This window comes from Tenebrio molitor, chromosome 5 (genome assembly GCF_963966145.1).
Source record: "Tenebrio molitor chromosome 5, icTenMoli1.1, whole genome shotgun sequence".
NCBI lineage: Eukaryota > Metazoa > Arthropoda > Insecta > Coleoptera > Tenebrionidae > Tenebrio > Tenebrio molitor.
In genome coordinates this window covers 10,763,744-10,789,434 of record NC_091050.1, presented here as the reverse complement: position 1 = coordinate 10,789,434, position 25,691 = coordinate 10,763,744, and the positions used below count along the sequence as shown (strand labels likewise).

General features: G+C 39.1%; 1 protein-coding gene across 6 annotated transcripts; it reads right to left on the bottom strand.

Moving 5' to 3' along the window:
* Positions 1 to 448: 448 nt before the first annotated feature.
* Blimp-1 (PR domain zinc finger protein 1) lies at positions 449 to 25,155 on the bottom strand. 6 transcript variants are annotated; one of them, XM_069047612.1, is made up of 11 exons: positions 15,932 to 16,244; positions 15,287 to 15,549; positions 14,689 to 14,841; positions 13,908 to 13,966; positions 8,924 to 9,112; positions 8,755 to 8,874; positions 8,632 to 8,679; positions 7,964 to 8,216; positions 7,699 to 7,909; positions 6,174 to 7,645; positions 449 to 2,170 (listed from the first exon to the last, which is right to left on the bottom strand). In XM_069047612.1, the coding sequence occupies exons 4-11, from the start codon at positions 13,914 to 13,916 to the stop codon at positions 1,947 to 1,949; spliced, it is 2,526 nt and encodes an 841-aa protein (XP_068903713.1). In that variant the 5' UTR covers positions 13,917 to 13,966; positions 14,689 to 14,841; positions 15,287 to 15,549; positions 15,932 to 16,244; the 3' UTR covers positions 449 to 1,946. The 6 variants fall into 6 exon arrangements, with proteins under 6 accessions (XP_068903713.1, XP_068903714.1, XP_068903712.1 ...); XM_069047613.1 differs by lacking the exons at positions 14,689 to 14,841; positions 15,287 to 15,549; positions 15,932 to 16,244 and adding exons at positions 14,302 to 14,501; positions 14,552 to 14,662; XM_069047611.1 differs by lacking the exons at positions 14,689 to 14,841; positions 15,287 to 15,549; positions 15,932 to 16,244 and adding an exon at positions 24,621 to 25,155.
* Between the last annotated feature and the right edge of the window lie 536 nt (positions 25,156 to 25,691).

Below are 25,691 nucleotides of genomic sequence, written 5' to 3'. Positions count from 1 at the left end.
AAAAAAAACAACTATATTTTATAATAATTATCATCGCTCTAGAGCTCGAGGTGGCTTCTGTCGTCCACCTGTAAGTCTCAAATTAGTGAAAAAATAATTTTCATTTTTTAAATTAATTATCGTAAATTTCTTATTCCTGAATTTTCAAATTTAAAAATATTAAAAATAACTAATAAAATGGTTTCACCCAATTAATAATATACACACCTCGTATTTACAAATTTATAAATCATTTTGAGTCATTATCTTTTCCTTTTCTTCGTCATTTAGACGAGAATCCGAAAGTACCTACATTTTCAGCTTCAAAGAATAGATTTTCTTCATTCCATCGTATGATGTTTTCATTGCTCTTTACTCTGTTGCAAAAAACTGATCACAAAATGATGCAACAGTTTTTTATTATTTAAATTGTCTGAAATTGAGCAAGGCCTGACAAAAATACGACTGGCAAATTTAATGTTTTAATACTCATATGAACATTTTTACATGCACGAGATATACCAAAATATTTTGAATGTAACAGTTCCAAATGAATAAATAAACAACTACGACAAATAAATAGCGAACAGTTCTAAGACTAACACGTTACGACTTAAATAATGTGGAGGAAATGAAGAGGGTTGAAATGATGAGACGTCATAAAATCATACCTTTGTAATAAAACAAAACGAAGGTACCCACCTAAACTAATTTCCACTTTGAAATGCAAAATGTGCAAACACCGCTATTTATTCGATTAGAAAATTTGGAAACCGCCGAGACAAAGAAAGGCATCTTGAAATGGATCGATGAAATAAATAACTTAAGAATACAACTAAATAACAATAAAAAACAATTCTTATTGTACACAGTACATACTACATTAATAATAATCGTATTATACTATTGCGTGTTATCTGGAATAACTCGAAAACAAGACTGTCAAAAAAAAAACGTGAAGGATCTGTTGTTGTGTTGTGGAGGCAAAAATGTAATCTACACAAATGAATTTTATGTACAAGGCAAGTGTCGTCGCTAATTAAAAAATATTCACAATCGAAATTTACACAAATTTACATTAATTTCAAGTAGGTACCCAAAATTGAAATAAATCATATTTACACGTGGCGAATATACAAAAATATGTTTTTACAATAGTAATAATAAAGAAATGATCAATGATGTACAGTATTTACGATTCGAATCAACTTAATTAATACTGATTTTGTTCAAGTGCAAGCAGACAAATAATTTTCCACTGCTAAGCTCCAGGAATTTCATACACACTTAAATTAAACAAGTCACAAGCACCATTTAGATTTATACAATTACATACATTGAACTTTACATGTATAAATAGTAGCAATACATGAAGAGGATGATCTTATTTGGTTTATACTTATTTGGATATATTCTAACATAAGTAAGTTATGGATTTAACAGCATATCAAGCAACTACGCTTGCAGCGAATCGAACCGAAATGTCACAATTTGGCGTGAACGAGGATGTAGTTTCTCAATATGAAGTTAAAGATGCGTCCAGTCGAGTACCATCGATACATGTCGATAACGTTAATGTATATAAACTGCAGAACACATTCAATACAAAATCTACAACGTGAGAACGATCTATACGTTCTCCTAAAACATTCAAATACAAAAATGAAACACACAAGTCTAGACAATTTCGTGCAAGTCATAAATAGTATTGCTTTATACGTGATCAGTCTAAGTCAAAATTCGGTTAATTCCATAAAATACTTTCATTAAATAACTATCAATAAATAGATCAATAAATTATCTCAACGAAATCGCAATGAGTATCTTTAGAAAAATTAAATTATGTTCTTGATCGAACGCGTGTCCAGTCCCAACTTGAACACACTGTATTACCTCAGTACTACACCTAATAATAAATAAACCTTAAAAAACTTAACAAAACTACGCTACATGAGCAGGAATACATCTTAGGTACATTCAATTATGTGTGGTTGCGACGATTCGATCACGCTCGGTCTCGTCTCTTTTCCCGGATGGGGGGGCTGTCGCTGGTTGTTCTGCAGTCCGGGGGGCAGCGGCCTGGACAGTCCCGGGTGGAGAACGGAGTGACCCATCTGGGACTGCTGCTGCGAGTGGACCTCCAGGAACTCCTTCGAGTCCTCGTGCATTTCCTTGTTCATGTCTACGGAGCCTGCAACAACACCGGATTTATCAAATAAATCGCCTTCGAACAATCAGTTGCTATTATGAATAAAACGGATGCTGAAATTTTGCAGACACATTTTTTTAAATGGCAAGACAGGCAAACTTTTTTCTGACTAAACGGCGTCACATGTTAGCTAATTTTATTAGCAGAAACTTGGAAAGAATAATCCAAAATGTTATTGAAATAAAAAATACACGAAACAAGTAATGAAAACTGATTTTTGCTGTTGTGTAAACGGATTCATAGAAAATTTGCCGCCCCAAAACAGTGACCTCTGTCATTTTTGTCACATTTTAATTACAAATGAGCAAGTTCCACGACAAAATGTCGGTTTGGCATGTTTTTACACTGATTTTTTAAATTTGGTTAATGAAAATGTCCCAAATACTACTGAAATCGTGATTTTAAGGCGCTAGTTCTCTTAATTTGATTTTGAACCGCCAAATCACTAAAATCAAGGCAAAAACGGTCCCAATCGTAATTTTGTTGTTGAAATTGTTCTCTAGTGATGAAAAAGTCCCAATTACAACTGAAATTGTGATTCGAAGGCGCTAAATCTTCTCTAAATATATTTTTACACCTCCAAATCTGAAAAATCAGGGTAAAAACGTCCCGATGTAATTGAAATTGCTCTTTGGCAATGAGAATGTCCCAAATGCTGTTAAAATATGTTTTAACAACGCTAAATCTCTAAAATCACAAAGGCAAAAACGTCAACTGTAAGAAGATATCCGTAATATTTTGTTACCATTTTTTTTACTTGATTTTCAACTTCTTCAAGATCTTTTCTTTATCTAAATGGAAAACACGCAGCCAACAAAACATTATCAGCTAACAAATTAGGTTCATTTGATTTCGATTTAAATTTTAGAACTACCTATTTAATAATGCAACAACCGCACTATCGCAGAGACAAAACAAACAAACGACAATGTGAAAAACCAATAGAAAAAAAAAATGGAAAATTATTTCATAACGAATTTATGGGTTAGTTGATAATAAATTTTACATGATTTTCAACCCGTTTCAAAGATATAAAAATTAACTTTATTTCAACTGGTTTTTATCATTTTTATTTATTTTTTAAGACGGCGCATTTCTTTGATCTTTGATCATGAAATTAAAGACAAATAGGTGTGTTTTCAAAACCACTCCAAAATTGCGCTTTTCAATAAGTATTTTTATTTTTAATATCGACATAACAAATATCATCTGTCATTCTGTCAATCAACAAGATTTAATTTGAACTTCTTGAACGCAACCATCATTTTACAGCGTTATATACGGATGTCTATATTCCCTACAATAAAGGAATCACATTTTGCAGTGGTGAGCACTAGATCGATCGATTTACTTTACAATAAGTACACGTTTATTTACATCATTCGCAGCACCATCTTCATGCCATGCGCCATCTTTAAATTTGTCTGTATGATCCTGACCAGCTTAGTCTGTTAGATTGCAAGAATAAAACTGGAGGAAGAGGACATTTTTTACAAGTAGGTACCTACATGCAGTTAGTGATTTCAAAAGACAACGAATTTAATAGATGCCTATTCAAAAATATTTTATTATCTTAAATTCAAACCACGACCTGCTGTATAATAACCGGCCTGTTCATTACATTAAAAAAGCATTGCGAAAATGTTTCCGAGAAAGAGCCAATTTTCGCCGATGAGGGCGCCACAGTACGGGCGCTTCTAAAGAATAAAAATGCGGAAAAATATGTTTAGACATGATTCTGGAGTTAAGATTGAGTACAGTAAGTTCATATTTTCTTTCGAAAACAACACTGAATACAATCGTATTTTTGTATTTTTGATTTTAAATTCGAATGTCATTTGAACGAGAAAAACAAAGCGCCCGCACATTAGCGCTTTGCGGGGATCACTCAAATTACACTTTTGAACAGGCCGGTTATAATACAGCAAGTCGTGATTTAAACATTCAAACATTCTTCATTTACACGTGAGAAGTAAAAATGCGCGTAAAAACTATCTTGCAAAAGTGACAAGTGGTAGGTTTTTATGTCGAGGAAGGCTTTCAGTGGTTAAAAAAAAGGAGAGATGCTGACACGGAATTTTAGACGTCAAATTTATGTCAATTCAAAAAATGTCAATGTAGATATTATCGTAGATAAAGTATAGTATTATACTCGCAAGTAAAGGTTTTTATCCACTTAAATGATTACAACCTTCATTTTCGTAGATAAAACTGTCTTTCCTTGCTCATGTAATACAGTGTGGAACAAAATGATTTTCATCTAGTTTGCTTTGGAATTTTTGCACATGTAAATATTCCTGTCAATAAATGTATCAATCGAATTGACAATTATTACAACTTACTAAATTGAATTAACAAACTTTCAACACTAGCTGTGACCCTGTGACTTGCTTTTGTTAGCCCCTTTTTAATTTCAATCTCAATTTTGCTTTCATATCATCCTTTCGCAATAGATCACATTTGGAATTTGGATATATATTTTGAGGTTAGGCCTTCTTTTTTTGTAGAGCGGCGTTTCGTATTTTTACAAGGGTAATGCAAAGGTAACTAGATGAAAATCATTTTATTCCACACTGTATAATAATATACTACTGTTAGGTTTTCTTTCAGTTTTAAAACCATATACCTACATAAGGGTTGAAAATGGCCCGAATATTTAATTTAATTATTATTTTTTTTTAAGTGAAACTTTTTATGGGAGGGTCTTGAAATTCTGATCGGCAACCTTTTTGTGTGACGAAAAGTGGTGGGGATAAACACTATTGGGTCGAGTGCAGTTCGAGTGGAAGCAGTGTCTCTGTCTTTGTCACACTCACGGCATTTATCGATAATGTCCTCTCTTTGATTTGGAGGCTTAAAAATGAACAATGAGTTACGCATTTCGATATTGTTTAGTGTTATCGTTGTTTATAATTTATTTTCTTCATTAAAATATACAATTTTGTTGTGAATATGCTATTTAAAAGTGATTGATGAATAATTACAATGTTTCACTGGAATACAAAAGTTTCACTTCTATCGTGCGTCTTTACCACACATTCTGTTTTTTTTTTAAATTTGGTATAATTTTTTTGATTTTTGTCGGCGATATCAATTAGTGCCATTATTTATTAGACAGATTTATCAAAAATGTTATTAAATTCTTCTTCGTCATTTTGTTTCGTCTTTGACTCTGGACTGGCTTTGACAGACTCTGTAGCCTTCAAGCCGCTTTGTAACCTGTTAGGGATGCGTTTGGCGTTTCTTGTTGTATTTTTCTATTTTTTATTATGATTAATAAATTAATGTTTGACCAGCGAGAAACTTTATTTGATTAATTGTATTTTCACCAATTTTATTTAGCAAAATCCCTTAACGTAGTAACAGAATTAGGATCGCTTTTTGTACTAAAAAATTTATTGCGATTTGTCTGACTGGGAGAGCCAGCTCCTCTCCATATATTTTTATTTTTTTTAAATTTTTGTATAACCGAATATGATATACATAACTGAGGTTGTATTTTTTAGATTTGGAACACTGAATATTTCATTACATTCAGTTGAATTTATGTAATCAAATAAGACATGAAACAACTGCTTGACGTTTGGTATTTTGACAGCTACAGCTTGATTTCGACGAGTTTCCGTTAATTTTCTATTAATTTTTAACAACGAACAAATCACTTTGTGAGAGATTTGAGAGTAAAAACTTTAGAAGTTTCTTTAATTTGATTTATTTTTATTACAAAATATGCTGAAACGTCTAGTTTTTTTAATCTTAAAAAACAATTCAACGAGTAGTTTAAAATGTTATTTAACCATCTATAAAGTCTTAATTTTCCTGTCAAATCATTTTGATGCGAAATGAAAAAATAATTGACCAAGTAGTTTTCACTAGCATCTGAGTCTGCGCAAAACTTCAGCATTCTCTTAGTCACATTGTTTTATCATAGAAAATAGCAACGCTGGCCGTGTAAAATACATATTTTAATTGTACCGAGACTCACCTAGACTGCCGTCAGAACCGGCGTAATCGTAGTACCCGTTGGGTGACCCCTCCCCGTTCAGTTCTTCGTCGATATTGTTGGGCCTGCAGCTCGTGGTCTTCCAGTGCGTCCTCAACCCCGACGCGCTGATATAGTTCTTGCCGCACTCTTGACAAATATACGGCCGTTCGTTCGTGTGCAGCCTCTTGTGCAGCTTCAGATGGACGAACTGCGTGAACTTGGCCGGACAGAAATCGCAAGCATACGGTTTCTGTCCGCTGTGCAGCCTGAGATGCGTCTTCAGGTTGGACGTGGAGGAGAATCTCTTCTTGCAGATGCCGCACTCGTGCGGCCTCTCGCCCGTGTGCACCAAGTGGTGCTTCTGCAAGTGCGCCAGCTGGGTGAAGCTCTTGGTGCAGACGTTGCACTTGAAAGGCCGCTCACCGCTGTGCGTCCTCAAGTGCACCTTCAAATTGGACAGCTGGCCGAAAGTCTTGCAGCAAACGTTGCACTCGTAGTGCATCTTGCCGTCTTTCTTCTTCAGGGGGTAGGGCAGGCTGCGGTAGCCGCGGGATTGGGTCGAATTGGGGCTCCCCGGGTTGCCGCTGGACAATCCATCCGGACTCCGCGAGCAAGGGGAGGCGCGCCCGTTCGTTTGCAACGGCGGAAGGGGCGTGAGCAAGTGGTGGGTCAGGTTCGAGTTGATGATGTGCGACGCGGGGATCATCAGGCTGGAGCCGTTGGGGTGGTGGTTGTTGCTGAAGCTCGTCGTGATCGGGGGCGAGTAGGTGCTGGTGGGGGCGGAAGTTATCGTGCTGTGGACGATGCCGTTGGGGGACGGGTAGATGTTGTAGTAGTTGGCGGGTTGGATGTGGTTCGAGTAGTTCTCGCTGTTGTGGGGTACGTAGATTGTGGCGGGCTGGACTGGACTCGGGGGGTGGTTCTTGATCATGGCGGGACTAGGAGGAAGCATGTTTTGAACTTGGACGTTTGAACTGGAGTCGGGACTGCAAGGTACGGTACCGTACCGGTGACTCTTCTTGTACGAGTACGCCATTTCTGTGGGGGAACTCGGGGGAGGAGTCGCGTTGGGTTGTCTCTGGTTGTTGTCATTGTTATTAGTGTCGATCCTATTCCTCAACAATATGTTCTCTAAGATGCTAGAAGATGGCGGCGTGTACCGTGAAATCACGTTCTGCGACTTCACTTCAGGTTCGTAGTAAGGTTTATTGTTAGGAACTTCAGGTGGGGGAGAATCAATCACGATTACTGTACTCGGGGGTGTGATTATCCTCGGGGTTAGTGTTGTTACTTCAGGTACTGCAGCGTCAGTGAGGGCTTCTTTATCCATTTCGTGGTCACTTTCCACTCCTTTTGTGGACTTGTAGTGGTAAGCTTTGGAGATTTTTATTTTCACTTTCCTGTACTCGTTCTTCTGAGTCTCTGGAGACACCGGTTTGATCACCGCTGTTTCCTTAGAATTTGGTTTTTTGCTACAAAAAACAATCCCGTCGATTACACTTCCCACAAAAAACATCTGACTCACCTAAAATCAAGAACATAATTATTCTCACTATCGGAATCACTCGAGTCTTCGGGAGGTGTGAAAGCATCGTCGTGATAGCCATTGCTGTGGTATCCTTCGTCTGATCTCACGCTTCCGTCAGTTGGTGTTAACTGGTGTTCATAAGGACCGTCTTTAGGTTGGTCTGTGGTACTTACAGTGATCACTTCGGAGGACTGTTGTACCTGTTGTCCTAAAAACACTGGTGTAAGAAATTCTTTTCGTAAATGTCTCGATCCTTCCTTACTTATTCTTTGTAACATTTGTTCTCCCGTCAAGGGGTAGTTGAGTCTTTCGGCAAATTCCCTACAGTACCAGACCAGAAGCTCCTGGTTAGGGAGGATGGGTTTGATGGTGTAAAAATAGATATTCATTTTGTATTGACAGGCGATTAAATTCTGGGATTCACTGGAGTATGCCGGGTTGACGTATCTCATCCAGTTCGCTTTGGAGGTGTCGTACCCGTCAATGTAGTAGTACAATTCGTTATCTTTGTATATCTAAAAGAAAAAGACTGGATTAAGACGATGCGATCGACTACGAGACTGATGTCAAGACATTTGACGGAAAAGAATTGTTTTGTGAGCATGTACAATCGCAACTGGAAACAAAACTGGTCATAAACTAAATAAAGATCGTGTTGAGCAACGTTTTCCTTTCGGTTTCACCATAATTATTTATGTGTCCGGCATTTTACAACCAACCACCGAAAATAACCACAAACACGGTCCAAAAGCGTGGCCAATTTTAAGGAAGAAGTTGTTAATAAAATATAGCCTTCTAAAATTACGACGAAGGTAAATTTGTTTGTCACCAAATTGAAACCTTGCAATTAAAATCTGAACTTTTGCCAAGGATCTCGCACAACAAATGTCTTGTTGGAGTTATTTTCGCAAACATAATTAAAGATGGTACCTTGGTGTCGCTAGGATTGTTCCTATAAAAGCCCTCCCTCATCTGCACCTGAACCAAAGCAAAGAAAAATTAGGAAAAACCATCACCAGGAGAGAGCGAGTTGGACGGGAGAGTGGTACTTACCCTCCAAAAGTACTTCCTGTTGGCCGAACTCGGTACAGCATCTTTGGCATAAATTTCTCCCACGAGAGGCCCAAAGCGCGTCCCTCGTGGGATGTATCCTGTACTCCAGACGCCTTGGGCCTGAAACAGGACGTGTTAGGACTGGTCGAACGGTCGCGCGGGGACTCACGTCTGACAGCGCCTGAGATGTCTTGAGAACCAAGTTCCTGGGAAGGGTGGCTTCCGCCCTGTTCGGCGTTCCGGGCTCGACCGGAAGATCCGGCACTATGTACGTCGTGTGCAGCTCGAATTCCTCCTCGTGGATGTTGGCCAGGTCGTACTCGCTGGCGGACGTAACTGCCACCTCATCCATCATGTCCTGGAACAGAAATTCATCATAACTAGATAAACCTTGGCCCAAGTGCAATACTCTCCGACGAAACCATCCGCTTATGACGAATTACACGTCTTAAAAGTTAGAGCCGTGAAGGTGAGCATCGTGATTTGACGTAACTGAACCATTTAGTTAGCTGGAAGATGTTGAGTTGGGGCAGCGCCACGCGGAGGAAATGCACAGGGCGAGCTCATTTGAAAGTTAAATTTCAAGACGGCACACATCCTGCAATTAATTTTTTGCGCCTTTAGCATTTAATGGCGTCCGCGAGCCGAATTAAACACCATTTTGCATAACACATTACGAAATACAGAAGGCTGTGCTGTCCCTCAATTTTAAACTCGCCGCAGCAGCGCCCTCACAACTGTCAACTTTGTCATCCATTTTTCGAATTTTTCGATGGGTTCGGGGGTTGACTGCACCGCCCCACTTCGGCCGAAGTGCACCGCCGACAAGGTCGTTTTAATGAAAGCAACAGTAGTGACCTCTATGTATACGCGGGGGTGCAATCGATGCTTGCAGAAGTGCACTCGCTAATTACCACGTTTCAGAGACATCAAAGCGCTTGCATTCTGCACAACCGCCGCCATTATTCGCTCCGACGCCGTTTCCACATAATTAGGGGCTGAATAATTTTCAGCTGACGACATCTTGACCCTCCGAAGATGAGCGCATTAATTGCATAAATAATGCGTAGGGTGCGTGATGCACCTCGGGGGTCATTTGCATTCGGTTTGCATTATCGATGGGGATGCAAACATTAAGTGAAAGGATATATGGGTCAGTGTGTTGTATCGATCGACGCCGCCGTCTGGATGCACCGCGTCCGATTCGACGTCATCACGTTCGTGACGTCATCGTGTTGCACTCAAAATGGCCGTCGCTTCATTCACGGCGCGAATTGTCCCCTAATTAAATTAATAGCCGGTGAAGCCGCACGAATACGATATAAATCTGCAGGAATTTATTTGTAGATCTTGTTGCAGGAATTTTCCGGGAAAATTCGATGTTTGCGAACGGTTATTTTCTTTGGGCCGTCACCGAGTCAAGGTTTCGGCTAAATATTTATGTATAATAATTCCTGCAAGATATTTGCATTTATAAAGCGATCGATTACATTCGAGATGTTTATTGAAGTGTGAAACTGCACGCAAATGCACTGTTAAAGCCGTGACCGTTTCATCAATTTCTGTTTTAATTGATAACCGTAAAAATGCTTTCAGATAATGGAAAATTAGCGATTTTATGTTAATCGCGACCGTTGGCGTTCGAGCTGATTAATGCTCGCTACCGATTGTAAATAAACGTAACCTTTCAGTTGCATGGATTGTTGTCTGAAAAGTTGCAAAATATCACCATTGCGAGTTGAAGGGTTGGATGAATGCAGGTGGAACATGCACCAGTTGACCCAGCGAAATGTCAACGGTTCAAATCCTGTGACCTTATGGCTGGCGGAGAATAAAGTCTCTTAATGCAGCCAGAAAATTTTGAAAACAAAAAAAATCGTCACAAGCTGATTGATGGCCATTTATAATTTGATATTGAAATGCTATAAATGTGGCAACGATTCCCACCTAGTTTTTTATTTAATTGCGTCAAATGTCACAACTTCAATACCCACGTACAAAAATATTTTTTAGATAGCATGTGATTGAAAACAAACAATACACTCACTCATTTTTAATTTGAAGAATCCGATTTAAATTTAAGCAAACCAAATCTTCCAAAACTGTCTTGTACTATTTCAGAGACACTTTTGAATTGTACCTTGTTTCCTTTTTAATTTTGTTTTCTGTAAGCGAGCATTTTTGTAACAAATATTTCGATATATAACTCAAGAACAGTAGTTTTAATACATCGATTTTTGAATTATTTTTTATTCGTTTTTTAATCACTAAATTGAATTATTTTTAGTTATAAGGTGCGGTCAGTCAATAACGGTGATTAATTTTCTATTACAATGTTATAAAGTAATGGAATAAGTGAAGTGTGGACAATAGCTGTCATGACTAGGAAGTGTTAATGAAATGTCTTGGTTGTTGCTTAGGAGAAAATTTAGAAGAAGAAAAACTGGTTGGAAGAATTTTTCAGCACAAGACTGGAATTTCAGAAAGTTTCTCAACATACCAAAATAATTAAATTTACTTTAAGGGGGATCAAACATCGAACCCACAAAAAAAAACGAACCAACACATTATGCATCTCATGTTTTTTGGGACGACTTAAAAATCAATAGAAAAACCGAAAAATCTTTCATCGGTTAATAAAGAGATGATAAGATACTTTCGAAAATAAAAATTAAATTACTGAAATACTAATGACAAAAAAAGCAAAAAGGTCAATTAGGTGGTATAAAAGGAAAGACGAAGCTTTTCGAGATTAAATTTAAATCTCAATGTTTTTATTATTACTTAGTTGATAAAGCTTTCTTAAATTTAAATCGTGTCAATGTATAATACAGGGTGTTTCTGAAATAAGTACATTAATTTTAACTGGTAATAGAACTCATCAAAAGGAACAACTTTTCTCTTTGCCATTTTGGCGAAAAACGTTGCGTAGTGGCTTAAAAAAATAGGAAAGATTTTCCTAAAACCGTTCATATCTCCAAAACTAAGCTACCTAAAAACGTGAAACAACCAGATTCTTACGAAGTGGATTTTTTGCTATGCAGGTAGATTTCTTTGAATTTCGATTTCTGCGTTAAAACACGTTTTCTGGATGAAAATGGACGTTTTTTTCATATTAGCGCTGATATCAATTAGCCATTGCAGTATTTAGTAGGGTTATTTTAGTGAAAAATCTCTTCAATTTTTTTTTTTGGAATTAAACATCGTTTTTCGGCAAAATGGTAGATAAAAAAGTTGTTCCTTTTGACGAGTTCTATTACCAGTTAAAATTAATGTACTTATTTCTGTTACACGTTGTATAATAAAAAAAGGTAAAGCGAGGCTATAGAAATCTTCTGAAAACGTGTGGCGTAGCTTAAATCATATTGACAACGATGATGAAGAGAGGTTAGAAAAATCAAACAGATTTTTGCAGAAACTCCAACAGATAACACTGGGTATAATAAACTCGGTCATCATTTTCTTCGTTCTCATTTCGGAAATAGAATTAAGTAATTAAATTAACATTTTGTGTTCTCTCATTTGCAAGAATTTATTAAGTTACGAAGTACGTAATCAAAAACTTTGTTTTTCCATAGTTTCCTGTGATTTCTTTTTTTGTAAATCATATTGCTTTTGGTACGAGTAAAATTTTTTCCTTGAAGATAATACTTACAATACTGGTCACTTTCACACTTAATACAAACAAATTAACAAATATTTTAAATCAACCATAAGGAATTAACAGTACAAGAACACAAAAAAAAACCAATAGATTATGTATTTGCTCTAATCCGAATTTTTTATTTTATTTTAAAGTGGTTCTTGAGTGACATTTTCAACATTGTAGATTTGTTGAATGCACATTGACAACAGGAAAAAACTTGAGCTGAATTGCAAATATTGGCATTTAATACATACAGTATGATAGTGTAACTAACATCAAAAATGCACAAAAGTCCTTGAAAAGCGATAAGGCGAGTAAACTGATAATGATTAAGTATATAACAGGTGGAAAATGGAAAACTTAGAATGAAGGAGGGCAAGTGCATTTTGTAAAACTTCCGGTAAAAAATGCGATCAAATATTTCTACCAAAAGAGTACATAACCACCTGTTACGAATAAATTCAATTGAAAACTTGTTGTTTTTGAGGGAAAATTAATTATTAAAATGTGCAGAATTTTAATGCGAAGAATGTCGTCGTGCCAAATAAAAATTAAATATTACATCTTAATTGGGCGGCTTTTTGACAAGTGATGAGCGATTCGGATCAGTGAAATAATCGCAGATAAAAATCTTCTGTTAACTATAATGAGAGGAAGTGTCGGTTTAGCTGAACGAATTGGTGAAGCATTACTTTCCTCGTTCTGTCCTTGTCCGGCACACGAGGAAGCACCAATGAAGGTCGACATTGTCTCTCATGATCCACTACAAAACGCAGTCATGTCGATAAAAATTAATTTAACCACAATTAATTAATTATGCCGACTCGATCAGTAATCGATTTTTTGTGTCCCAACAAGTCTGCGACATTTTTTCGAAAATTAATCGATTTTTCTGCAGCTGGGAAGCGCAGTTTGCACAAATGCACATTTTTCTCGGGTGCAACAAAATCGATCATCTGGTGGGACTGCACTCGGCAACAGGAAAAACGAAAAAATAGAGCAAACAGAATCTAGAGGAGAAAAGAGTGATTTGCAAAATCAATAAATTAACCTTGTCTTAAGAAGCAGATCAGCACTGATCATTTTTGACACGTGCAACAATATTATGAACTGGCATTGTATTCACGAAATGTAATGTGACGATTTTTATTCCTTCTTGTCAAAGTCAAATTGAACAGGACTCGTGAGGATCAGTTACTGTTTCAAAAATACCACGACGAATTAATTGGTCCATAAAATAATTTGCATTAATTAAATAGTTAGGTATATAAAAAAATGTCAGTCGTTTGTGGAAAAATCTCAGATCCAAAACTGTCCAAATCAATGTGGAACATCCTTTTTGAGTTTCACATCAATTCTAAGAACTTCGCATCATCTGTTACAACTTTCTTATTGTTCTCTTTGATACTTTCTTAAATGTTTATGCTGATACTGAACAAATAACGTCTCAGTTGTAATTTATATTAACATAAATGGATAAAACTGTAGTAAAATATGTGTTCATTACCTCTCTCATGTTTTTGGCCTGCTTTGAGGACTGCAACTGTTCTTCAAGGCATTTAAGTCCTGCAACAAAAGGAGATTTAATGTCTCATCTCGAGCACAACAACACAAAAATCGCCGCTTATACCATCGCAGTGATAAGCGCTCTCTTATCTGGTGGTACTTTTGAAATTTTTTATGTACAAAAAATATTCTCGATAGATCTGTTCGCGTGGTGTTATCAAAACAACCAGTGTTCAATGTCGTTCTGTAATATTTTACGCTGCAGTTATGTAAGGAGTGTTTCTACATGGCACATAACCTCTTGCAAGTGTGCAACAAATGACGTGACATCCGAGATAAAAACGAAAAAAGTGGACAGTCGGGGGTGGCGTCTGAATACAACAAAAAATGGTTACCTGATTGGATACGAAACACCGAATTCTTCCCCACCAATTTTAAGTTATTTAATTCTGCACTAATATTAGTGCAAGGTTGAGTTGCATGTTCCTGACGTCAATTTCAGTTCTGGTCTTTATTCAACGAATGCATTTCCTCTATCTTTCTCTTTTTAAAGAAACCTTGCGAGCATTTGGCACACCACGAGGCCATGACTGATCTTTAAACATTCAATGTTATTGCAATTACAAAAGTCAAACTAAAAATTACCGAATATGAGACGGCAGCAGGAATCCTGCAGCTCGATGTATTTAAGGAAAAAGAAAAATCAACAGTGTTACGACTAGAGAACATGCAACCGTTGCAGTTTATTTGTCTACTGGGGAGGTACCTGCAGGATAACTTACATAATGGTGCGGGGCTTAATTTAATTAGACTGATAAGATAACCATTAGTGTGACGGCCAGCAGGAATTTTAAGCAACGGACAAGAGGGGGTGGACAAATTCCGGGAGTTGTCCTGTCGAATTCACCAATTCCTGCCCATTTTTCACAGCAGGTCTAAAAAACCATAAATGCACAGTGGGGATGGTGTGGAAAACGATGAAAATGGTGATGAGCGAATGTAAAATGATACAACATAACCTATGCAACGCACACACCTCTCCTACAACGACAATTATAATAATTGCACTGCTGGTGTGATTATTTGCTGATGGATTAGATATCCTTGAGTTGCACTTGAAATTCACTTTTCTGCAAGAATGTCAAAGAGGAATCGTCATGGCAGGACGAGCTCAAGATCGCGACATAAACGTGCGAAAAATGAAATGAAAGCGTAAAAGTCCAACAAAAGTCCTGATTTGGGCCGAAAACACGGAACAAAACTCGAAAATTTTCAAAGGTCAAAGTTGAGACGTCACCATTTTCGGTGGTTCCAAAGGGGGATGATGAGAGATGAGTGGATTGTTTTTTTTTGGATGATGTTAACAACGACTAACGTTACCTTGAATATGGAAAAGTAGTCTAAAATAGCTTCTCCGAAGGGAGTAAATATCTGCGTTTCTGTAACGGAAACGGACAGGCGGCCATTTTGAATTTTCACTTTTGATTGTATTGAACGCTGAAATCGCGATTTCGTGTGATTTTCAGCAGTTTGTGTTTAATTAAAGTGCAGTGGATGCTATTTTAACACCTCGGCGCATTTTTCACTTGTGAGTACTTAGAGCGTACGTACTGCCAATTTGATAGTGAAATTATTTCCCGGAACTAAAAATAGACCAATCAATAAGAGTTTCGTTATCACTTCGACATTTCCATTTTTTTCGAGGTACCACCGCGGCCTCGCCGCCCCCACGCCCCGGCCTCCGCCCGGAAACGGCGTCGCACTCAATCCGCGTCCACATTTTCCAAAATCCACTTTGTGCCAAAAACTGCGACCATTTATTTCCGACTGCGGATTTTACGCACTTTTCGCCGCGGGTGCATTTTTTGGAGGCCCGCCAGCCGCCGCCGCCGCCGGTTGAAAAGTGCGCTTCGGCGGGAAATTCAAAAAATCCGGACGAAAACGTGTGGACGCGGCCTAAGGGCTCGGGGCTCGCGGGGCCCTCTCCGGACGCACTCTCACGCATCCTGCACGCATGCTACGCACCTGGGAGCGTGTTTTGGCGGGACACTCGCGAGGACGCGACGCGGATATGCACCGAGCGGGTCTGTGCGTCGCGACGCCGACCTAGCTCAACACTCTCTGTCGTGAGGCTCTGCAGCGGTGCAGTTATCCCGTTCGAACTTTCTTGTCCATGTGCACATCGGCTGCATGTGATAACGCTACGTTTGATAAACAAAAATCCGCCGCTAATTGGTCCCGCTATTCTAAACTGACGACACGACGGGAGTAAACACCTAACTAAAGCTAAAAATTTATTGGGAAGGTCGCGACGACAGTCGCGATTTAAGTAGGGTCAGCGATTGGTCAAAAACGACCAGAGGCATTTTTTTTACACTAAAAAGTCCCCCGAGGGGCGCCGTGGGGTCCGGCCGTTTGCGCGAAACAGTCTGACCTTTAGCAAAAACGCAGTCTTAATTTTAACAATCTTCGTAAACATCGCAAATCGTTGAAAGATAACGATAAAGTGCATAAATGCTCAAGGTGTTTGCTTTGCTTACCAAAGTCGTTTCTAGTTGCGCAGGTCAGGTAGATGCGACTTACTGGCTTAGTGATTAGCGAGTTGCGCAATATTTTTTGTCAGTTTTTACGACAAGGTTCTCAGAGTTGACTTAAGTGAAAAATGATTGTGATTGGCTGAGCCGTATAATTTTCATTAAGATATTAAAAAACGATTGTCTGGAAGACTCACGACTTCAGGCTAACCTATAATTCCGACTTTTAAATTTGCTGTTGCAATGTGGCCCCGAGGAGGTGGTCAGATCTGATCAGTTCCACGGAATTTTTGTCATTTCTGCGAATAAACTTTTTTTTTTTATTTGAATGATCACGCTGAAATGCAGGTTTCTAATTTAAACATAAACTGAATCGAATCTGATTCAATTATTAACTATTTAATTTGGTCTTGAGCGTTTCTGCACCGAGAATGGACGAACTGATCGGAGAATAATTACCGAACAAAGACTGGAAAGTAACAATACAAAACCAGATGGTTAGCACTATTTACCCACATTTACCAACAGGTGCACGATTTTTAGCTCTTCTAAAAATAAATTCGAGCAATTCAGGCTTAAAATTTTTGCGTTGCAAAAATATATAATTTCTCGTTACACGTTTAAAGCTCTTCTTCCCTCTACAAAAAAAAAAAAAAATGAAATTTCAGTTTTTTATTAAATCATTAATAGACATTCAAAATAAACCGTTCCATCAACTGAACATGTCTGTTGGAAATAAATTTGTATTATTTAAGTTGTAGTTATCGAGTTTTGGCCCAAACATATAGGTACAGTGTGTTCAAAAAGTCTGGAAACACCCCAATAAAATAGAAACGAATGATTTTCGAGAAAAACGCAAAAACAGGGGAACTAGCGTTTTCAAAAAGCTTTCTGTTGATGGTATCTGTTTGCTGTTTTTGATGACCTTGAAAGAGATGTCATCAGAGTTTTTTTTAAATGGCAACGTCGCATTTTTACTACCGTTTTTGATAAATCTTTTAATTGTCTACCCGACGGTCAAAAATTTTTTCAATTTACATAAGAAATTTCCTGAAAACATATTTTTTTTATAAAAATAATTTTTTCATGGTCATCGAAAAGACCAAAAAGAAAATATCAGCAGAAATCTTTTTTAAAACACCAATCGACCTGTCTTTCGATTTTTTTCAAAAATTATGCATTACGTTTTCATTTGGGTGTTTCCAGACTTTGTGGACACACTGTATGTATACCCGTTGGCACGACATTCAGGCCGGATTAATTTATCGTTGCGGATATTATCAAGTAATGATAACATTTATTAGAAAAACTGAGTGTAAGTACAACTATGTTATTATTAACATTATTGTTACTCTTATCGTACTCACCCCCTCGAGTTGAAGCAAAAATGAAAAAATACTAGTGTCACATGGATAATGTTTTTGAGCAAGTGTTGTAGAGCGTTTTAATGAAGTCATAAAAAAATCCAAGCACCAATTAAGCTCTAGCCGCTTTGAGTTGTAAATTCTGTAAGTCAGATTTGATTTGGAATATCTACATCAGGTAAACGAATATATGTAGAGAGAACCAAAAAGGTAGCTTGCCATAAAAATTAATCTTAATTCGTGACTTGTCACAATATTTGCATATTTTTGATCCTGAGACAATGGTCAATTAACAATCCCGAGGCGAGTTTTTCTTTTGTGGAGATATAGATCGCCTTCTAGACATGATATCGGAGAAATAATATTCAAATGTGGGAGTAGCTACATGTGCAAGTCACTCATTTATTATTGAAAAATGTCCTTTGTTTACAAATGTCATTAATCTATGTTTTTGTGAGGATAACAATCCGGTTGTTCTTAAAGCATTCCATAAATTTGATCTTGATTTGAAATTTCAGGACGAACAACTTTTGCCGTACTTCTATCAAAACAAAATAAAAGTGAAATTGCACAAAATCAATAACGGGTCAACGTACTCTTGCTGCGTTCAACCCGGAGAATCCCGGAACTCCCGGAAATGCCTAACTCGGAATTTGCGCCTTTAACGTCGCCCAAACGTTAGGTAAATCATCTCTGTCGATTTACGACTTAATTAAAGGCTTTAATGGACTTTGTCCGTTTTTCAGCCAGTGTTTACGAATGTGTAGATAGTAAAACTGAAAGCTTGCAGCGGCGAGTGTGGGACAAGGGGTGGTTGTCCTGAGACAGGTGCGAGTGAAGCTGGGGAGAGAATTTGCAATGAAGAGAGTACGATCGGGGTGCGTGGAAAGTGAAATCAGGGGTCCGACGAGGTCCGGCGGCTGCGGAGGGCGTCCACCCCTTGTCACGAATTCGGCTGTCGATATAAGATGAGTGCAGGATAATCATCGTAATTTCTGTCAAAGTAGCGTGTTGTCTGAGAGGGAGGGCCATCGCCGGGAATCGATCGAAATCCCCGACTTGCGTGTCGGTTACCATGGAAAGTGTTGGCCCAGGTCATGAGGGGTCAAACCCGGACCTTCCGCATCGCGTTCTCCCGAACCGAGTTCAATCAACCCCCGGGAATCCCCTTTGTTTACCAACAAATGTGCGGCGGGCGCCCCCGGACCGTCTTTTTTCCGGTGAAATGGCGAACAAGTGGCACCGATTCGATGCGAATCGCAACGCACCTCGAATGGGGTCACCTTCGACCAATGGCGACGCGTTCTTGGCTTTCGCACTAGCTTCGCACCATGTGACGATGGCGAGGTGGCCTTTTGGCCTAAAAACTGCACGTGACCTTCATTTTCCACCGGCGAGGAGCGGAATTTCCGGCGCGCCAAACGCCGCTGTTGTAACATTTCGATTTTGGCGCTGATAATCGCACAAGAACAAGGACGCTCGGCGGAATTTCGCGTGGATACGACGAGGAAGCGTAGCCTTAACCGGGATGTCAACATTGAGACCACGGGTTCAACGCCCGACACACTCCGACTTCCCCTACTTCTCCCACCTGTCTGGTTCCACTAGCACGTTCTCCTTCCACGTAAAAAGACCATTGCGTGCTCACACACAAAACGTTAGGACAAAAGCTGGAAAAGACGCGAGCAGAGGTAGCTTGACGGGGGCTCCTGCTTGTGGCGCCGAGGGCTCCTGAAGGAAACGGGGTCACGGAATTATACCAAACATTACAACAGCGCCACCGTCAATCAGGGGCTGCGTTCCCATCCGAATGACAGCTGTCATTTTTGACACACACAAAATGGTCGCTCCTCGACGGTACAATTAATTTAAATAAACAATTTTTCGTCGTGCGGCACGCTAAAATTGAAATTTGAAGTATCGACCAGTGCCGCCAACAGATGCAAGGTGAAAGTAAATTTGTCGCACAGTACCAACCTAATTTAAATTGACAGATGAATATAGAAAATTTCAGTGGTAGATTATTTCGTGGCAATGTTTTAAATAGAAACGTAGTAAATCAGTAGAATAGTCTAAGCAAATTCTTCCATTTGAACGAATTAATACGTCATAATTACAAATAAATCAAGTGCCAGTGGTGTCTGAAACAACTTAAATGTTGCAGTGTTTAAAAGAAGTTGTGTTAAAAATGTTGCAACTACTAGACGAGAACCGAAAAATATCAGGGTAAGGTGTATTCGATTAGTTCGTTATTTGTTCGTCGGCGCTGGTGAAGATAGTTCTGTCAAGATGACAGCACCTGTCACGAACAAGCAGATTTAAGATCTCACGTTCGAATAATATTTACGGTATGTTGAAGATTTGCAAGATGTAATCTGATGCACCCAAAGAAGTTATTTAATTCCTTTATGAACAACTGTTTTGTGAACTTTTTAAAAAGAGGTTTTTCTTAGTGAGTAAATATTTTGGTTGATATGCGCACATTTCTAAATTGTAAACAAGATGAAATGAAGCTCAAACAGGATCTGTGGCGCCAATAAGGTGACAGGATAGCAGAATGGTTTCAAATTATTCTCTGTCGACTCCTTCGACTCGTATCGAGCTTTTTAGAAAATAAGCAACCAAAAAGCTTCCCTTAATAAGAATTTTAGCCACTTCGTAGATTGGGGACCAGGAACCCAAATTTAGTGAAAAAAAAGTTTAGCTCTATTTTATTAAATTTTTATTTGATAACATTCCATTTTATGATTTTAATAAAACAAAATCATACATTCTGCCTGTGTGAATATTTTAAACTGCTATTTTTTCTATTTCGCCTTGATTAATTTAATTTTTTTTTAATTAAACATATAAAATAATGATCTAGTGACTTTTATTTTAATGGCATTGGGTTGGTATTCATGAAGCAATGACATTTCATTGAAAATTAAATTTCAAATTGTCTCCCAATTGTCTAAATCATGGAGTCCGATTCATTTTTGATTTTGACATCACATTTAACATTGACATTTACTGTAATTCTACTTCCATTACCAACCCCATATTCAATAATTACTAGAACGATGATACAAAATTGAATCCTTTCTGGGCTGTCTTGGAGCATCGAGAGTCTGATTCGATTTTTGTTTTGGTCTGATTTGGGCCAAAATCCCGCTTCACAGGAATGGAGGTACGGTATTCAGGCCGCAACTACAGTATCTGCGCTGCCTCCATTAAATGGTTAATCCTTGCATAGATAATTTGCTACCCGCATTAGAAGCAAACCAGTTCTGCGGCGACAAATACATTCCGAAAGGCGGTCAGTTTTGCCAGCTATGAAATTTTTCCTGGAGGAGCAGCTGTCGCCTGTGCAAATTGTCAACACACAAAACGGCCATCGGTGGCCGCCACTTCAAAGCCGAGTAATCCGTTAGGTAAAGAGGAAGAATTCTCAGGAAGAGCATTATTGACCGAAAGCTCCGGCGAGGGAGTGTCGGCCATTGTGGAAGCACCGACCGTAAAAATATCTTCGGTAATGATTTTTTCCCAGAACTGACTAACAAGAGTCGATAACTTTTGGTTTTGTTTTAGGTCGTGTGGTAACATAATTCCCAACGGATGCATCACCATAACGGTAAAGCGACTCCACGCGGTGTTTATCTACAGAGGAACATCCAACAAGTTGTGCGTGGGCAGGTGATACGATTTAAACGGAACTTGATTTCTCAAGGCTATAAGGGTAGGGGGCTGGACCTTCACCGCTAGTTAGCCTCATTTCCAAAGCTCGCTTATCTCACCCTTCTAATAGCGCGCTTATGCCGTATCGGACCCGCGGACGAAAAAAAACACTCCGAAACGGGAACATACCGCATGCAGGTGGTGCCGAAGAAAAAACGATAAAAAGTCGGCGTTTCCTTTGTAAAACGGTCCTCCAGCTATGAATGGACCTCGCCGAGGGATGAATTATTACCGATGTGGATGTAATCGTCAAAACAAACATCTTGTACCCAACACCCAGAATTATTTTAATTGGGGCTCCTCTTGCACGACAACCGTACCTGCTGCGACGGTAATTATTGTAATTAGTGGAGCTCCGACATGGGCGTCGCTGTCAAAGCAAACATCTCGTAACAGGACAATTATTTTAATTAGTAACGGAATTTGGGCATTTTAACAAGTTTCTTCGTTTAATAACGAGTAGCCACCAGGTCTTCCACGGTTGACAAAGAACATTTCACCTCTAGGTCATGTTCCTGTCCGTCTCGACAATCAAAGATGCCTTTCATATCTTCCACATTTTAACACTGGGTCAGCCATTTATTTATTATTTCTGTTGCATGACCAATTCTTTTAACGCTCTTTAATCCGTGCATTTTCAATCCTCCAAAGCATTTGGAGAACCCACTTGGAAACATTTTTGAAAGCTCAGAATTTGACGCGAAAGGACTTAAACCGGATAATTGTATTACCGAAGAAAAGGTAAATAGTGTGAGGATAATTCTGTCTCTTTCGTTTTCTTTGATCGTACAAAAACAGTTTAAATTTGGCTATCTCTGGTAGATCGGTCCTGCGGTCCTGTCACCTTGTCAGTTCCAGCAGTCCTGCCAAGCTGTCCACCTATCTCATCTTGTTTATAATCTTGCATCGTGGGCAATATTTACATATTGCAAAGCACAAAGTTTGTTCCAAGTGAACTCATAAAATGGTTGTTTGTAAAGGAAGTAAAAACGTCCGAAGCTTTCGTCTTCTTTGCGAATTTTCGCGAAAGAAAGCTCTTTGTAACGTGCTTTCATTTCCGCTTAATTAACAAGTTTAAAGTCATAAGAGCAAAAACGTCCAGTTTTGTTTAGTCGGATTAAACTGAGATGAAACGAAATGGAATTCGTATTTATTATGCAAAGTCTCATTGTAAAATTCCCCAACAAATAAATTATGAATTGTATTTTGTCGAGCGTTCGAGGAGAATCAACGACCATAAAACTGAAACGAGCTTGTCCGTACCCCAAGATTCAAATTAGGTGGGTTCTCAAGGTGAAACACTTTTGTTGGCTCGGGCCAAACTAATAATTGTGGCTATTGTATGACAGGTAGCCGCAGCACCCTCCGGTATTTCCCCAAATCTAACGGTAGTGGAAATCACTGCGTTCAAATCAGGTGCGTAGGGAGGGCGCGTCGCTCCAATCCGGTCAAATGCAAATAAATAACAATCAAACGTGGCCGTGACCATGAAAACTACTATCTGAATCAATAATTTATTATTATTTTAAGCATCTTGTAAAATAATGATTCAAACAACTTTAACCTTGGCCTTGGACTCGGCATGGGTTCGTCAATGTCAGTTCAAAAACTTGATCAAAATAGAAACATTCTGCGGAAAGCGTGGCGATATTGTTTATTGCTGCAGGTAGGTGAAGGCGGCGCGGATAACGCCGACATTTCTGGAATTGTGAAATTGTTTTCGAAAATATTTTTGCCGATACACGAACAAAACTATTAGCGGCGTATAGTTAATAATAAGTTGTCGGTGGCATGGCGAGCACGTAAAGGATCGAGTTCGTTGAACTGCCCTAGTGTCCTACTAATCCGAAAGGAAGGTAAACCATAGAAAAATCGAGAAGTATCGTGGCTGTCGAGCGGCCATCATCAATTTTTCGATGAAAAATTCAAACGCGCCTCGATAACAGGACCATTAGGCCCAGCGGGTCCATTAATAGTGCCTGATGCAACATTTTTGACAGTTATCACCACGCAGCGCTTCTCGACGAACTTTCTTTCGTGTCGTCCGATAATTTGTTTAGGAGATAAGAGGACATTCTAGATTACAATGAAAGTAGTGACGCAGGCCTATCAGAATTCGATGAATCAGTGATATTGTTCGACTGATTGATTATTGTTTCGAGTGCCGTCCAATTTCTTTCGCGAATTTGCCCAAATCCGTCTCGATTTCGGCCCTAATCAGCCGACTTACAAAGTGCGACAATAAAATGCAATCCGGCGTCGTACAAAAACAGATTGCAAAATAAAGAACGAGTTATCAACATTAAAGGAACTGGTTCCTTATTATGCAGTTTTCGACCTTATACGAGGAGCGCACAAGGTTGAGGTTAACAAATTTTTAGGTTCGATGAACCTAACAAATGTTTCACATGCTGAATTTTTATTCCACTGCGAATTTGTTTGTTTTTTAAATTTTATTTTCGCGGAGGGACGAGTTCTTATGCTAATTCTGGCGTGAAGGTCCTGTGCATTTTTTTCGCGGCTTTTCTGGACGGTAAACAAGGGGTCAACGACTATTCTGTTGTAAATATTTTCAATCCTCCGGGGAGATGGCGAGCAGCTCGCGGAACCGGAAAAACCCGGAAACTGGTGCGATTGTGCAAATGCACTTTTGCGAAGATTTGGTCGAGGTACATATTAATTTTCCGGGCGTCCTACCGCTTTCCCACGCGCCCATTATGGAATGGCAATGTCGACACCTTCGAAACGTACTCCTACAAGAAATTCAGTAGTGTTGGGAAATATCGTCGGGTAAACACGAGTACGGCGAATTACAGAACGCAATTTCAATGTGAATGTCTTGTCTTAAGGTCAATAACATCGCCACGATACCATGACTGCCGAAAATTTTACGCCTTCCCCGTCATTACATAATTGAATTAATCACCCGAAGGTAATTTCCTCCGCGGATTCGTCAGCGACGAAAACAATTTTTCCTTGAGCGCACGTTCACACATCCGAACTTACAGGTGTTCGATAATTGCGTTCCCAGAAGAGTGATTGATCAAGCGCGGCAAAAATCGCGCGCGGCAGAATCCATAGGGAGCGATTCGGCCTTACCTTTGTGGCAGTCTTTCGGAGGAATGTATAAAATCCAAGGTATCCAGAAAATTTTGGCAGCGTCACTGTACTGTATATCCAGGATAAATAGTCACTTTTCTATAATCCGAAGGCACAACAAGCTCACTGCGAAAATCAGTCGTCGAGATGTTAATTAAAATCAGTCTTTGGATCACTGAAGAACCGCCCGAACGGAATTTGGCGCAAGAGAGTCCAACGAGGAATTTTGACGGACCGAAGCCGGCTCACTTAATCCAGACCGGGGGTGGGCGAAGAGTCTCCGGTTGTCAAAGCCGCATGTCCGGGCCAATGTCAAACACACCACTACGTTCTTCAACCTTCGCAGTCTTTTAGAAACTAAACACCGATCCGAGTTAAACTTGACCGTGATGGTTTTCACACAGCGCCAAGTGGTGATAGTTGGAAGCTCCGCTAACGGGAACTTCGGTCAACAACCTCCAAATTCTGAGCGGCCTCAAGACGTTGCCAGCGACTTCAGTGCTGCAGCTCACGTTTGAGGAAGTTCTTTTTGTCGTTATTTTAGGGTTCATGGACCAGGGCCGAAAAATCCACAGATTTTCCGGGCTCGAGCCAGTTCTTCCGGGACCGCCTCCGAGAAGAACTCGATGATTAACACTATTTTTCTCGGAGTAAAAGTTCCACTTACGGTTAAGAAGGTCTTTGACTCATCCGCGTCATTTTGTTTATGTTAAATGATATAACCTTATTTCACGCGAGTTCACCGACGAATTTGGGTATTCAGTGAAATGCCTTTCTCTTCGGGTTCGCAACAGTACTCTGCATCATCCTGACAGGTGAATTATGACTCAGTTTCTATCAAAATCGCACCGCAGGAAAAGGATTCGTCTGGTCGGGAGTTTGCCGTCTGATCGACCGTTGAAGTCTCCGAGGGATTTTCGCTGATACCACCCCCCTCACCACGAATCTCATCCTGAAATTAATCCCTTTCGAAAACAACGATTTCAATCGATTTTTTGAACACAAATTCTGACAACGACGCGATCCTGTTTGTCCTTGAAATTACAAAAAGAATTGTTTGTTACGCCTTAA

What these genes read in the sequence shown, in the direction of transcription:
- Blimp-1 (XM_069047611.1), bottom strand. An exon ending in ACAGGAAGTACTTTTGGAGG is followed by an intron (nt 8,680 to 8,754) that starts GTAAGTACCACT and finishes GCTTTGGTTCAG; the next exon opens with GTGCAGATGAGGGAGGGCTT. An exon ending in ACAATCCTAGCGACACCAAG is followed by an intron (nt 8,217 to 8,631) that starts GTACCATCTTTA and finishes TTTTTCTTTTAG; the next exon opens with ATATACAAAGATAACGAATT.